A 14,690-nucleotide genomic window follows, 5' to 3' on the forward strand; every position below is an offset into this window, starting at 1 on the left:
CGGCTTCGACGGTCTGGCATTGATTTTCCTGAACACCAGACTCAAAAAAACAACAACAAAAAAAAGCAGACAGATCCACACAGTTCAAATGTTACATATATATTCTATTTTGCCGGATTCTTAAAAACACAGAACACGCATCACAACTTTACAGAGGCATTTCCAAATTAAAAATTTGGACCCCTCCCATAATTAAATATACACTTCTTACCATTGTTCCCATTTCACCAGTTGGGTGCTTTTTAAAAAGAATCTAATTTCTTTTGGTGAGCTTTTTCATAAGACAACCCAGTACAGGACAGACTTATGATCATCAAGTATTGATTTTATATAGCAGTGGTGAATTGTTAATACACTTAGCAGTACTTTTACACGGCCTATTTGCAGTTCAGTATTTGTATATTTTCCTTTGGAGCATGACTCCAAATTATTCACAGAAAATCTGCCCATTTGCTGATTGTTTTCGGAAAGCCATTTCTAAAATATTCAAATAAAATGGAGCTTGTGAAGCTGAAATATCCGGGACAATATTCCTTGACATGATATTGATAAAGCAGCCAATCCGAGAACGCCATTTTTGTTTCCCCCCAGGTGCTGACTGACTGTACCTCAACGGCCAAGATAAGGAAAACTAAAGATGTTGGCTTTTGTGATTGTGCCAAGACGGTTTCCACTCTGCATGCCAATACATATTAAGGTTTATTTGATGTTTGAACTATTAAATTAGGCTGTTACAAGGACTTTTAGAGGGTTTCCCAGGTGTTCACAGATTTTAGCTATTTGCAGGTGACTGGTGAACACCAGGGATATGCTTTATTTCGGTTCTTCCATATCTTGGTGGAAAAGTTGCTAAGCCACTGTTTTAGGTCTCATGGAAATAAGACATGCGGTATTTCTATTCTGGTATTATTGTAATGCTGTTCATGTAACAATTGATCTATCAGGTCAAGACTGCTGTCCTTGTGATGCTCAGTGACTCCAGTGTGGCTCACAGCCATGGTCAGTGAACACGGCTAACCAAGCCCACAGTCAGGGTAGTATCTTTCTTCCCTCTCCTCCTCTTTGGTGTAACACACTCGTCTGCTTTTAGCGCACACGCCCCTCCGTTCTCCACTCTGGTCATCAGTCACCGTCGGGCCAGATAGGAGCAGCCGTCAGGCGTTTGAGTGACGACTGGATCCGTTACCTGAATGCCTGCATGACAATGGGCCTTGTGCTTAGAGAGAAGCTGCAACTCCAAAACACGCACAGATGATGCAACGTTCTGGCAGCTCTTCGTTGTTTGCTGTCCAGGTAGCTGTAAACAACTGAGGTAAAGATGGTTCGTGCAGCGCACCTGCCCTGGCAACATGTAGCTGAATGCTGTATACCTGCCTCTACACGAGCAGCAAAACCTTTCACCTGTAATGTTTTGACATTGAAAACACACACAAGAACTATAATATGTGCACCCCTTCAGCTTTTTCACTCTTTGTTGCCTTACAGCCATGAACCGGAGCGTATTGTGTTGGGTTTATGTGCAACAGACCGCCGCAAAGCAGAATGAAAATAAGACTTTATGGCTTTCAAAATCATCTACACATTAGACTCTTAAAAAATGTGGCATGCTTTTGTCCTCGGATATCTAAACACAATCCAGTGCAAGCAATTGGCACAAAGCGAATATGCCGTGCTTGCTCCCCCAAAACTATTCAGTTTAAAGTTTGTCAAAGGTCATGAGGAGGACGCGGCCAACAATTATAAAGGAGGAAAGTGCTCTCGGTAGAGGAAACTAGTGCGTATGTTTTGGGCAAACGTTTAAAACCCTGCGAGTGGAAGAAAACTACCGTGATACATCACCCTAAACACACCATCTCCTCTCTGAGGTGGGCTGCTTTTCCCCAGCAGGGATGAGGATAAAGTCAAGAGTTGATGGGAATATTGATGGAGCTAAATACGGGGCAAACCTGGAAGAAAACCTACTAGAGGCAGCAAATATACACAAAACTGTTGCGGATGTTTACCTTCAAGCAAGACAAAAACCCCAAATAATGCAGCCAGAGCTACGACGGAATGGTTTAGATTAAATCACATTCACGTGTGTCAAATTCCAGACCTGCATCCAATAGAGAATGTGTGGCAAGACTTTAAAGATGAATACAAATACATGCAACCATTTGCAGGTTTCGTACTGTCACAAATGTTGAAAACCATGCATTGTCTGATTTGCACTTCTTGGCTTTGCGTTCGTCCACCAGGTATTACTTCCTATTGTCGCCACAGCTCCAAAATATAGTATTTAATTCATACTTGAATAGGTAAAATGTATCACAAACGCACCATCTAATTAGAAAATAACCTAGTTGTACGTTTGCAATGTGCCTCATCCAAGCAAATCCGGAATAGCTTTGAGCTGTTTGAAAAAGCCAAGTCTAAACACATCCTTTAATCTTGAGAACAGGTGGTGGATGGCTGCAGACCTGGAGGTACTGACCCTCGGACGCTTCATTTGTGAGTTTATACAGCAAATGTTGCTCTCAGGATACTGTTATGCATTCTAAGCACACCAGAGGATTTACAACAATGAAAGTCTTCCCAAAAGGCACCAAAATGCACAAATTATTTCATAAGTTCCCTTGAACTGGAGCTGATCTGCTATTTGTTACCTCAAGCACTTGGCAAAACACAAGAAAATAGGTGCAGCCCTTAGACTCGAAAAGGCTTTACTGCTAATGTCTCCCACTAGTGCAGTGCTGTCTGGCTGAGAAACATCATCACAACAAAACTGAAAATACCTTGATCCAATTAGAAACGCAGGCTTATTTGGTCGAGTATGAATGCTTAAATCAGTGATACCAGCAGGTAATTATCAAATTTCCCCCCAACCCGCTCCCCCCACCCCTGCGGAGTGTTTGTATGGCTCTGACTGAGCGCAGCAGGTCGGTCTTGTGTTTGAACACCAGCGGATGATGATTATGCTAATTTAACAATTCCAAAGCACTATTGTACGTCGCGGACTTTTGTTGCAGACCCGTTGACCTTATTAACCTTCTTAATCCTCAGCTGAGTTTTCACGATAAGGGACTTTGAACCACACATAGAAGCATTCGCAGACTTCAGAAGCCCCGTCCTGCACACCTGAGATTCTCTGCACAGTATCAACAGAAGCCCTGAAGTAATCCGAGACAATTAACACCACCTAAGATCAACAGTGGGGCGGGGAAGCAAGTGGATAGTGACGCTTGGAGCAAGGGGTTCTCCCAGTGTGGGCACATGAGAAATCAGGTCTGATTGGTATTAAGTGGTAAGATTAAAAAGCCAATCTTACAGGTCAGGTCAGCCAGCGTTCATTTGAATGCGTTACCAGCTTCTGAGTCTAGATAATTCTCTCATTAGTGCCACTCACACCCTGAGTGACAACACGGGTGAGGAAGGAGCATGTCTTACAACACTTTGAGTTAATTAGTCCACACACTCTGTTGTTCCCTCTCCCATGCCGCTGCTCTAAGCTCATCCTCTTTAAATGGCCTTAACTTGAAGCCTTTTTAATTTTTCATTTTTTTAAAGGAACCACTTGTTGTTTGAGGGGGACCTTAAAAATGAGCTTGTTTTCAAGAACAGGCTCCATTCGCCACAGTGATGAGCCCTCCTCGTAATGTGAAAGGCCTTTAGGTAAATGCGTTGTTTTTTTGCAGGAGAATGATTTCATACTGAGGTATTTCTCTCATGATTCTTTAAGTTTAGAGCCATCTCCAGCACTTCCTGTTTCTGAAGTAGAATTAAAACCATGTGACACAGAGGATCATTACTTTTAGCCACTCTTCAAAATGGGAAAGACACTGGTTGTTCAGGAGGCATGTGATGGGGGGCGGGGGGATATTTTTTTTTTACTCTAGGGCTGGTCATTTAAAGTGTGCATTGATGAGGTTTTACTATGAGTCAGATTTTCCAGCAACTAGGGGTGCGTTCACACTGCAGCCTGAAGTGACTCAATTCCGATTTTTTTTGACATAATGTGACCTGTATCCGATCTTTTCATGGCAGTGTGAACAGCACAGGTCGGATTCTTTTTCGAATCTGACCCATATCCGATATGTATCCGATTCAAATGCGACCTAACGTCCAGGTCGCATTCATCCGAACTGAACGTCACTGTTTCTCAACAAATCTCACTATTCTGCGTCCTGATACGCGCAAGTGGGAAGAAAAACAACAACCATGACGGATTATATGAGGATTAAGTTGTTAATATGCTGCTCCGGCCGGCTAACAACTTCAAATATGTAAGCTAAGCTCCACCGTTAGCCTCCATGTTTACTTCCGCAAACACTGAGCACTTCTTTTTATGGCAGTTGGCAGAAGACTTAGAACGCTGACGCTATTGCGCCCTCTACTGCGCATGCGGGACACTTTCAGGTCGTTTGCCCGTTTACACTGCAGAACGCATACAGGTCGCATTTACTGGCAGTGTGAACGGCCCCGGCAAAAAAATCGGAATTGCCAAAAAATCGGAATTGAGTCACTTCAGGCTGCAGTGTGAACGCACCCAAACACTCCATGTGGACCTGGCATGAAACAAATAAGTATTTGGAAAAAGGGCCAAATTTTAAGTGAAGTCAAAGATCTGTGATGCTATGGGCCCGTTTTTCTAGCAAAGTTCCTGACTTTGGAGAGAATGGCTTAACTAACCTTTTGAAGGACCAGAATATTTTAAATAAGTGAGTGGCTAATGATCCAAAACATATTGCCAAATGTCTCACCACCTCAAATTGCCCAGAAATCCATCCTACAGGAAACATAAGTGAGCTGCTTATCTGTCTTACATAATGTCACAACATAGTGGCCGTTTTAACAACATAGTGACAATTTAACGGCTTTAAAAATGCAGATTGGGTATTTTCTTAATTTTATGAAAGTTTTAGTCTTTATCGATGATTTTCTGTGTTTGCGGTTTGGGAGCATGGAGGTATATCCACACCATGAGTCTCTCTGCTTGCGTCCAAATCTGTTAACTATCCAGTCCAACAGGGCTAAAGGTTTTATGAAGTGCCTAACCCTTCCCTGCTTTTGCACGGATATACACTCCTGAGGTTTTCCCATGAAACACAGCATTGGGATGAATGGTCACCACAACAGACACACACACACTGCTCAGAGGATGGGGTGGGGGGTTCTCCATCTCTACCACTGCTGGGTTTACCCACCATGCACATTTCCCACCCAGAATACCAATCTCTGCATGTGCACCCCCAGCGGAGCGCCCAGGGAGAACTGAATATTCCAGGACCTTTCAATTTTTCAGGCAGGTCTGTGAACCCCCTCCCACAGCGCAGCACCATCACACTCAAGGGAGTTGGGAGTTTTGACTGTCATTAGCAGGGTCATCTGCTCTCCCTGAGGGAGGAGACTTAAAACAAAGGACTTAAATTGTCTTCCTTTCCATTTATTCTCTCTGCTTCTACTAGGCTCTCAGTATGGGACTGGCATTAAGTCTTCGAGGCTTGGTAGCTTTAAGTCCCCCGCCCCTCAGTTTTGTCTCCTCCACCAAAATCCATCAATCACGAAAAGGTCTCTCTCCCACAGCATCTTCTTATAACTCCAATGTCATGCTTCTTACACCACCGCAGGAAGTGGCAACAGCGCTCCGAAGTGTCGGCTGCGCCACTGTAAGGCGTTTATCCACTTGTATAATGTGCTGTTAGTGGTGGGGGCACAAATTCAGGATGCGAGGAAAATGGCCTCCAGCTGAAAGAGAAAGACGAGAGTTTTTGAGGAAGACAGAAGAAGCAGTGGGGGGAAAAAAAAGAGAAACATTTCTTCTTCAGACTTTTTCTTTTGGCTAATGTGAATTCCCAGAGAAATGTCTGGCAAAGTAGGTCAATGGGATTTAAAAAGTTTGTGCTTTTTTTTTTTTTTTTTTTCCCTTTCCACCCCTCTCCGTCTCATTCTCACTTGTCAATGGGAAATGAGCAATGCGATTAGGAGAGGGGAAGATGATGAGTTGAAGAGTGGAAGAAAAACAGCAAGAGAAAAGGAGGAGGCAGAGGAGGAGGACAGGGGTGGGGGGGTGGAAAAAGAGACACAAGGATGGGCTGAGTGGTGGTTTGGGGGCTCTCGCAGGCCCCTCACCAGCTGACTGAGAGACCGAGACAAAGGAGAAGAGGGAAGAGATTTGTATCTGTGCTCCAGAGAAAGGGAGTGGCACACATCTCATCATCTGGATATTGAAGCAACAATCTAATTATAGCATTCCTCCGGGGGGGATCCACATAAGAGAGTAATCAGTAAATAAAAAAAGGGGCAATTATTTTCTAAAACTCGCACACTTTGCACCTGTAAGTTCTGCACCCACACATCAGTCGGCGCCGTTCCCAACGACGGTAGTTGATTATTACAAATTAACCTAATGCTATTGGTCCTGACTCGATGAATTCTCCAGTTATTGAATATTTCATAGTGTCTGCCAAAACCATAATGAGTTAAGTTTGGTCAAATACAAATGAGCCCCCCTCAGTGTTTTTCAAGGGGGGCAGAGAGAGAGATCTCCGCCGGCGAATGTGATTGAACGTTACAATTAAACGTGCCAATTTATTGTCAAGGGCAGCACATCTATACACGTGATATATCTGACATTTAATTGGAGAGCACATTTGGAAACGGCTCGTTCTGCGGCTTTCTTCATCACGGCCCATAATCAGGGTAAATTTCGCCGGAACGTAATGAATTGAAGTCGAACGTTCACATTTGGGCTGTTAGAAGACACTCTAAGTGTGAATTATTTAAATGCTAATTAATGTTTTAAGCTCTCAGAGTAGCAATAGGCACATATTATTCTCCAGCTCCTTTTCAAATGACTAATTTTCGACATTCGCTAAGTGCGGGGTAACTTCTCGCTCATATTTCATTCAATCAATTCAGCAGCAGTTGAGGTTCTTCCACCTATGGCAGGTGCTTCTACGCAGCGATAGAAGATGGAATCCATCAATACTGGGAGACAGCTGCTGGAACTACTAATCAACTCCTAGCTGGGAATTCAGAAGAGCTGGAAGAATGAGTCGAGGGAAGCCTGATTCAAAGCTTCTTGACTTATGTTGATTCTGATGCTTCTTTTCTTTTTTATTCCTTAGTTGTTTTTTTTTCAGCTTTTAGGTCACATAATGCTAAATTTTGTGCTTGTGCAGTTCACACATTCCCATTTGTGCTTTAAAGAAATATTTGCTGCATTTTGGTATTTTGTTCCCATTCTTTGTTTTACTAAACATGACACTTGTGAAAGCTTTTAGAAACAAGAAAAAGTGGAAGTTTTTAGCTTTTCTACAGAAATCAGATCATTAGTCAGAGCCAATTAAAGGCAATCTTTAATTGGCTATTTAAATCACCAGAAAGTTGGGAAATGAAGCAGAAAACACAACGGATCTCTAAATTATTTAGTGTCACCTGTCACGCCAAGTGTTAACAAAACTATTTCAGTTTTATTTGTGTTTCTGTTACTCAAATAGAATATATGAAGGTCGTCAGACTCACGTGCCTTTTTAGGATACTGAAAATAAATGTAAAACATGCAATACATTCAAGTCCCTCACGCACATTTAGAAAGATACTGATGCTTTCTGAGCCTTCTTCAGAAAAATATCTAGTCTTTATATTTGTCATGCAATTTAAAAATCAAACGAAAGCACTCTTTTGGCATTTTTCAAACCTTGAAAAAAACATCACAGTTGATCGAGTCCCTCTCAAGATCAGGTTTCAGGTGTGCTAATTACCGTAGTGCTGAAAGACTACATGTGGCTCAACTTTGTCCTCAAGTCATCCTGCAAAGAAATCGTGATGCACACAGCAGCACCAGCATTATTCATGTTTCCACTATAGTCATCACAAGACAAAAGAGGTTCTCACTTGTCTTGACATAGATGGAAACGGGGCACGAGGGTATTATTCACAGCTGTTGAAAACGATGAGCACAGCCAACTGGATGTCACGATACACACCATGCTTATTAATGCAAACATAGCCCCCGCCCCCTCTCTACTCAGAATATAAATGGCATTTTCCTTCACATTGAAGCCTTAATATTAATTGTGGTAAATGTAAGATGTATTGTGGTTAGAGAGCCGCTTCACTTGTGTATCGTTTATCCAACACGTCATAAATCACCACATCATGTCGCACACAATATTGGGAAGTGTGACACGAGGAGTTGAGGGGTTGAATTCTGAGCTGTACTTTCTGTCTGAACCACAAGGTGGCAGTGTAGCCTCACAGATGCAATCAGTGTCCTGATTTCTATAAAAGCTCTTACTCTTTCTTACTAAATATGCCCTTCTCAATCTATATGGCAAATAGATACAGCAGGCTCTTAAATCTCCAAGGGAAAAGCATGTTGATTCTTCTATATTGTTGGATTTACCAGGTTTTAGAAAATGAACTAATCTTAGATTAGATTCGCTTGGGTGTATGTATAGTGTAGACTTGTAGCAGACGGAACCTGTGAAGCCATGTGAAGGGTGCAATAAATATAACAGTCTGCAACACTGTTATTAATTTGAGTATTTTAATAATTTCTTTCAACCATTGTGTTTGTTTTTTTCTTACTTTCTTAAAAACTAACATTTATGTTAATTACAATATAACATAAATTATAATATGTAAAAAATTATAATTTATGTTAAAAACTACACATAAAATCTCAAATATATACATAGACCCCCAATAATACCAGGATAGATCTCCAAAATCATAGAGTTGGAAGGTGGGATCATAAGAGCTCAACGAATCTTTACTTTCTGTACCTTAAACTCCTCACTTACAAAATGCTTCTTGTATTTCTTAGTCACCCCGCTGTAATAGTCTGCATTAAAAAAATCATTAACATCTACTTTGCCAACTCCTTCTCACGTGGGTCAGACAGATTTGTATTTTGAGATGATCTTTGCATATTCCCTCCCAGACTGGTAGATGGTTCGTCTCAGCTCGGGATCGGAAAAGTCGACATGGAACAGGCCAAAACGAGCGCTGAATCCATCAGCCCATTCAAAGTTGTCCATCAGTGACCATGCAAAGTACCCACGGACGTTGACCTCATCCTCTTCTATAGCTAAACACAAAACATAAGAGGGACATGAGATATGGGTCTTTTTAATCTTTATATTATTTGATTAAACATTCACTCATAGGTTTATGAGTGAATGTGAAGTCACTCATAAACCTATGAGTTTATGAGTGACTCATAAACTCATAGGTGAAGTCAGAAGACGATCACCATGTAATTTTAGGATATATGACAGGAATATATATAATTACTTAGATAATTGTATGCAGAGAGCATGCTGGGAAGTTTTAGAATATACAGAGTTGCACAATATTCTGAAAATATGTAATTGCAATGCCACTGTTGCATATTGCTACTGGAATGTACCACAGCTTTTTTCTATTATTGTACAGACCTAAACATCTTATAGTTAAGGATCAAAAATGAAAAAAATAAATAAATAAATAAATAAACTGACCATTGGCTGCCCTGATTTCAATAAATCAGCACAAGACATTGAAAAAATGTAATCATGTGAATTCTGGGTGTTGCTAAAGAAATATGCTAAGATCTTTCAGCAAAAACTAAAACTAAACTGAGTTCAAGTATACTGTCACTACAGTGTGTAAACACTTACTGGGGAATACTTGAAAAGTCTGCAAGATATACTCTCAAACTTAATTTCCATGTTGGACAGCCACAACTTAATTCACTTTTTTTCACTGGTTTGAAAAATGTTTTCTTCACTACAGAGCAATTGTCAATACTACCTTTAGCCACTTCCAAGATGGTGCTTTTGTAAAACTTGCATCGTTCAACATCCTCAATTTGCAGCGGGCCGACCTGAGCGAAACCATTCTCCGTGATGTAGATTGTCGGGTTGTTGAAGACATCCTGGAAAGTCACAGGGTAAATGTTTTTGTCAAGCAAGGCATCACGGTTGTCAGGCATTCAGAGAGGAGACAGATTGGCTGCTTTTAACAGCGCCAGGTTCAAGCTAATGGCCTGTGACGAGGCACAACTGCAGGAAATTGCTCGTTTGCAAACACTTTTTCCCAACAAAGTAACCGTTTCACACAATGTGACAGCACTAATGAGGCATTATTGTGCTTCTGAAGGTGATTATTGAAAGGGATTAAGTTTTATTTTACCTTTATGTATTTAAGAAGTTTCCTTAAGCCATTTGGGACAACAGCCAACCATGACACCCCACAAATGGGCCAGGATGGATCTAAAACCTCTTCTGCAGCCAAGTCCCTCTTCATACTCAATATCTGCTCGCTGCATCCTCCTGACTTGACCTTCCTGGACGTGTAGTAGTTCAGTGCAAAGAAGTCGGCAGTTCCTAAAATGGGAGGGTCATCGATTGAAAACCTGGGGAGTCTCAACTCGCCACTGTATCCCATCATCTTGGACTGAGTTTCTATGGAAGATCTCATCAGTTCTGGATAATCTCCGGTAACAAACACAGGCCAGGCAAACCACCCAAGAGTGAAGATGAGGTCACGTTCAGCAGAGGTGACGTCCTCGCTACGACCTGGATCTAAAGGCTCAAGCCAGTCGCTGTTGAGGGCCAAAGACACTGCACCATTCTGCGTTATCCTGTACGTGGAGTTGTAGCTGTGCCAGGCCATGGCGTGAGCTCGCAGCATATTGTGCCCCACCAGGTAAGCAGTGGTGCCTTTTTCTTTCAGCCCAGGGGCATGGATACCAACTTCGTGACCTAGTTTGGCACACACTTGTGGCTCGTTGATGGTGATCCAGAGTTTAACCCGATCCCCGAACGTCTGGAAGCAAAACTTGGCGTAGTTATCGAAGAGAGTTGCTACTCCAGGTGATTTCCAGCCTCCAAGGTCTTGAATTGCTTGGGGCAGGTCAAAGTGGTACAGAGAGACCATTGGGGATACATTGCATGCCAGTAAATCATCAATCACTCTGTTATAGTACTGCACACCTGTTGGAGAGACAGATATACTGAAATCATCCTCTTTAGAGTTGGATTTTATTCTGCTACCGCTCTTTTAAGAGCACGGTGTTACCTCTCTGGTTGACATTTCGCGTCGTCCCATCAGGCAGGAGGCGTGCCCAAGACAGAGACAGGCGGTAGTGCGTCAGGCCAAGCTGTTGGATGCATTCCAGGTCTTTCTCCCACAGCTCATAGCTGTTACAGGCCACATCTCCATTTTGATTTCCAAAAACTCGACCTTCTTCATGACAAAATGTGTCCCAAATACTTGGTCCCTTTCCATCAGTTTGCCATCCACCTAAACCAGAACATACATGTAAACAGAAGGAGGGACTGAAGGTGATAACATGAAAAGAAACTACTTCTAAAAGTATGTTTTTTGTATAGTAAATTGAATGTGATTATAGCCAAAATAAAATCTGGAACTGAACTGAAATAAAATGGAACTGAACTGAGTTTTAATGACTGAACATATATGATTTTATATTTCTGTACATTATTGCATCTGTTGGTCCTATAAAGCAGCTTGCAATTGCAATTATTTGAATTTACTTGGATGCAATTTGACATCTCAGCTTAATGTTTTTAATATCCACTTTTATTTTATTCACAAAACTACTTTTTTAAATCTTTGAATTTTATTTAATGAAATTATACTTTATTAAAATACAAAATAAGACAATTATCTTATTGTCTTATAAGACAAATTTGTGGTTTTATTTTGTGAACTAAAATTTTATATTAAAAACTAGCTATCTCCAATCATTGCTGCGAACCACGTCGTGCAACCTGTATTTTTAAAAGTGCATCATAAATAAAGTAGACTCTTCCTCGACTCTGATGATTCTATTGCAACTGTAACGTTACAGACCAGATTTTGCAGTCTTTCGTATACAACCCATGAAATTCATTAATTGAATGCTCCTTTTAATAAGTTGAATGTATATCAGCCTGTGTATAAAGACCTACATGCATTTAGCTTCCTGTATTTGCTTAAACTGAATTTAAATGAGCCATACATTCTCACAAAACCTAATCAGCTAGAACAAAGTTAAAGTCTCGTGGCTGTGTTTACCTTCTATTTGGTACGCAGATGTTGCCGCTCCCCAAGCAAAGTCTCGCGGGAACATGTTTTCTTAGCTGCCGTGCTCTTTCTATCTCGCTGGCCTATATCGTTTAAAACCAGATATATCTTCCAGTAATATACGTAGAAATGTGTCGTCTATGCTTCATTGTCTGTTGGAGAATACCACGCTGGTCTCAATCGGACAATGCGGTCGTTTTTGTCGCAGGAAGAGCTCTGTGTCGCCGGTGGCCGAGCCGGCTATTTGTGCTCACTCTTTCGGGTGAACGATTAGATCCGAAGGTTCTCGGAATGCTTGTCTGCTGCAGCCTTGCATTTGTTCACTGTATAGTTTATTATTTAGTGTTTGTCGGCTTGTCTTTCTCTCATTCTGAGCTGGAAAGATTGCAATCTTACTAAGTAACCTTTTGTCAAGTTTTATCAATAAACATGCCCCAAGAAACATAGGAAACAATAAGTAGCAAAGGATGAGCTGGAATAATAAATTACTTAAAATTTCAAACCACAAAGTCATGTTCAGAAACCAGGATACTTCCATCAGATTAGACGGTTAACTGTTTTTGCTGAGGTGAACCGAATGTTACGGATCATAAAAAGAGTCAAAATTCCCATATGGGATGTGGTCACAAATCACATGGACAAACGTAAATGGGTCTGATCGCAATTACGTGTTAAACTAAACTCGATTAGATTTATAATTTAAAAAAAAAAAAAGTCCTAAAAAAAAAAAAAGCTGTTTTGTCACAGTTGCATATAACTTTATTTACAGAAAATATTATAATTTATAAAAAAAATTAAAACAGGGTTATAAAAATAAAAATGAGAAACGATAAGGAACTGTTAACAATAGCAGCAATAAAAATAAAGCAGCTATGAGTAGTGTGATTAGTCATAGATAACACATACAAGTGTTGAATTTAACTTTTAAGTCATATTTACAGCTATAAAATGCAGCGAGTTTTTAATCAATAAAATTGCAGGCAACTATCAATTTAATAAAATGCCATTTAATTAACTGTCATTAAATACTAATAAATAAAAAAACAGTAGAGGTTGCAACCTCTGCCCACAAGGGGACACACCAGGTTTCATATTAATTTAGTTTTACTCTTTTTTTTGTAGCAATACTATCAGCCAATCTAAAATAGTGTGCCTAATATTTGTATGTAAATTTTTTTTCTGACTATATAAAAATAGAAGATTTCAAAGACCATTTCATCTTAATTATGTTCAGTTTATTTGCATTGTCTACAACTAAAGTCATGTTAGAACATTTTGAAAGGCTGCACACTCAGTTTAAGCATTTAAGATTATATTAAATAAATTAGTTTAGTCCAACAGTGTTCAAATCTAAAAATCAATCTACGGGGTGAATGAATTGCAACAGTTGTTTAATTTTGTTTAATATTCATTCCAACCTCCAACTGAAATGGTAATAAGAGAAAAACAGTTTTAACAGAGTGAGATACATCAAAGCCAGGTGCATGAGAGAGAGAGTAAGGCAACACAAACCCATTTCCATTTGACTTGAGCCATGTATTAAAGCTACTTTACCCTGGACATCCTCTCGCCAACATGAAACATGGTGGTGGCAGCATCATGCTGTTGGGGATGAGTTTCTATAGCAGAGGCAGAGATGCTAGACATGGTTGCATTGAGACAGGGGCAGAGGTTCACCTTCCAGCATGTCAACAGTCTTAAGCAAGACTCTTATGCTTTAGAATGACCCAGTCAAAGTCTGCACCTTTAAGATTGTGTGGCAATTGTGGGAAACTGATAATGTCCATTAAATCTGACAAGTGTACAAAGCTGGTAGAGACACATCTTCAAGTAACTTGTAGTTGCAGCGAATGATGGTTTTACAAATTGAAAGAACAAAAATATTCCTTGCAATTCTTGGATTTCCATTTGTAAATAAATCTGAAAACAACCGGTGTCATTTCCCTTCCACTATATGCACTGCTCTGTGCTCGTTTACTACATAAAAGCACACTATAGTACACATAATTGTGTGGTTAACTGAGAACGTTTTAACAGGCTAGAAGTGTATAAATACTTCAATAAGGTACAGTTTATTCTGTCACATTGTGTGATCAAAGCTGAATCTTCAGCCTCACACATCCTGGAGTTGAAAGTATTGGTTCAGTATTGTCCACTTTTTTTACATTTCTGTGGATTTAAGGATCAACTAAGCATGAGCATAACAAAAGAAAATACACAGTGCAAAAAAAAAAAAAAAAAAGCCTGAACTATCAAAACAGTATCAGTTAATGTTTCTCCTCCCCTATTCTTTGCATTCAGAGTCTGGGATTTTAAGACCCCATGTGACTTCATCTGTCATGGCGACAGCAGGCTAGACAGAACCTGTTTTTGCACTCAGACAAAAGGGAGGAGCAGGAGTAGATAAAGAATCAGTTGTTCAAGTCGAGGCACCAAAACAAAAAGCATGAAAATTCCTTCTAGTTGAGTGAAAGTACAGAAAGTTGACCTTAAACATGGAGAGAGTTGTCTACAGGATTTTATGAACTGGTTAAAGAGGAGTTTAGATGTGGACAGTTACTCCTGGCTTTTTTTCTTTGTTTTTTAAAGCATGATTTCATAAAGGTCATAGTCTTTTACAATCTGACTCAAAA

The 14,690-nt window shown here is 40.3% G+C and overlaps 1 protein-coding gene and 1 long non-coding RNA gene across 2 annotated transcripts in view; one reads left to right on the forward strand and one right to left on the reverse strand.

The window, feature by feature from the left end:
• The window catches only part of LOC103143413 (uncharacterized), a 97,429-nt gene extending 93,508 nt beyond the window's left edge, over positions 1-3,921 (forward strand). Inside the window, exon 6 of the long non-coding RNA XR_001663040.1 lies at positions 945-3,921. This is a non-coding gene — a long non-coding RNA (uncharacterized LOC103143413). The remainder of the gene's footprint in view (positions 1-944) is intronic.
• Positions 3,922-8,516: 4,595 nt separating this feature from the next.
• gba3 (glucosidase, beta, acid 3) lies at positions 8,517-12,302 on the reverse strand. Its single transcript, XM_007559955.2, has 5 exons — positions 12,049-12,302; positions 11,047-11,271; positions 10,159-10,961; positions 9,778-9,901; positions 8,517-9,073 (listed from the first exon to the last, which is right to left on the reverse strand). Exons 1-5 carry the CDS (start codon positions 12,101-12,103, stop codon positions 8,880-8,882), a joined length of 1,401 nt encoding a protein of 466 aa, XP_007560017.1. The 5' UTR covers positions 12,104-12,302; the 3' UTR covers positions 8,517-8,879.
• Between the last annotated feature and the right edge of the window lie 2,388 nt (positions 12,303-14,690).

This window comes from Poecilia formosa, unplaced genomic scaffold, assembly GCF_000485575.1.
Source record: "Poecilia formosa unplaced genomic scaffold, Poecilia_formosa-5.1.2 Scaffold111, whole genome shotgun sequence".
Taxonomy (NCBI): Eukaryota; Metazoa; Chordata; class Actinopteri; order Cyprinodontiformes; family Poeciliidae; genus Poecilia; species Poecilia formosa.

What these genes read in the sequence shown, in the direction of transcription:
- gba3 (XM_007559955.2), bottom strand. Translation starts at nt 12,103, where the DNA reads ATGTTCCCGCGAGACTTTGCTTGGGGAGCGGCAACATCTGCGTACCAA. An exon ending in ATCTGCGTACCAAATAGAAG is followed by an intron (nt 11,272 to 12,048) that starts GTAAACACAGCC and finishes GTTCTGGTTTAG; the next exon opens with GTGGATGGCAAACTGATGGA. An exon ending in AACTTCTTAAATACATAAAG is followed by an intron (nt 9,902 to 10,158) that starts GTAAAATAAAAC and finishes GTGACTTTCCAG; the next exon opens with GATGTCTTCAACAACCCGAC.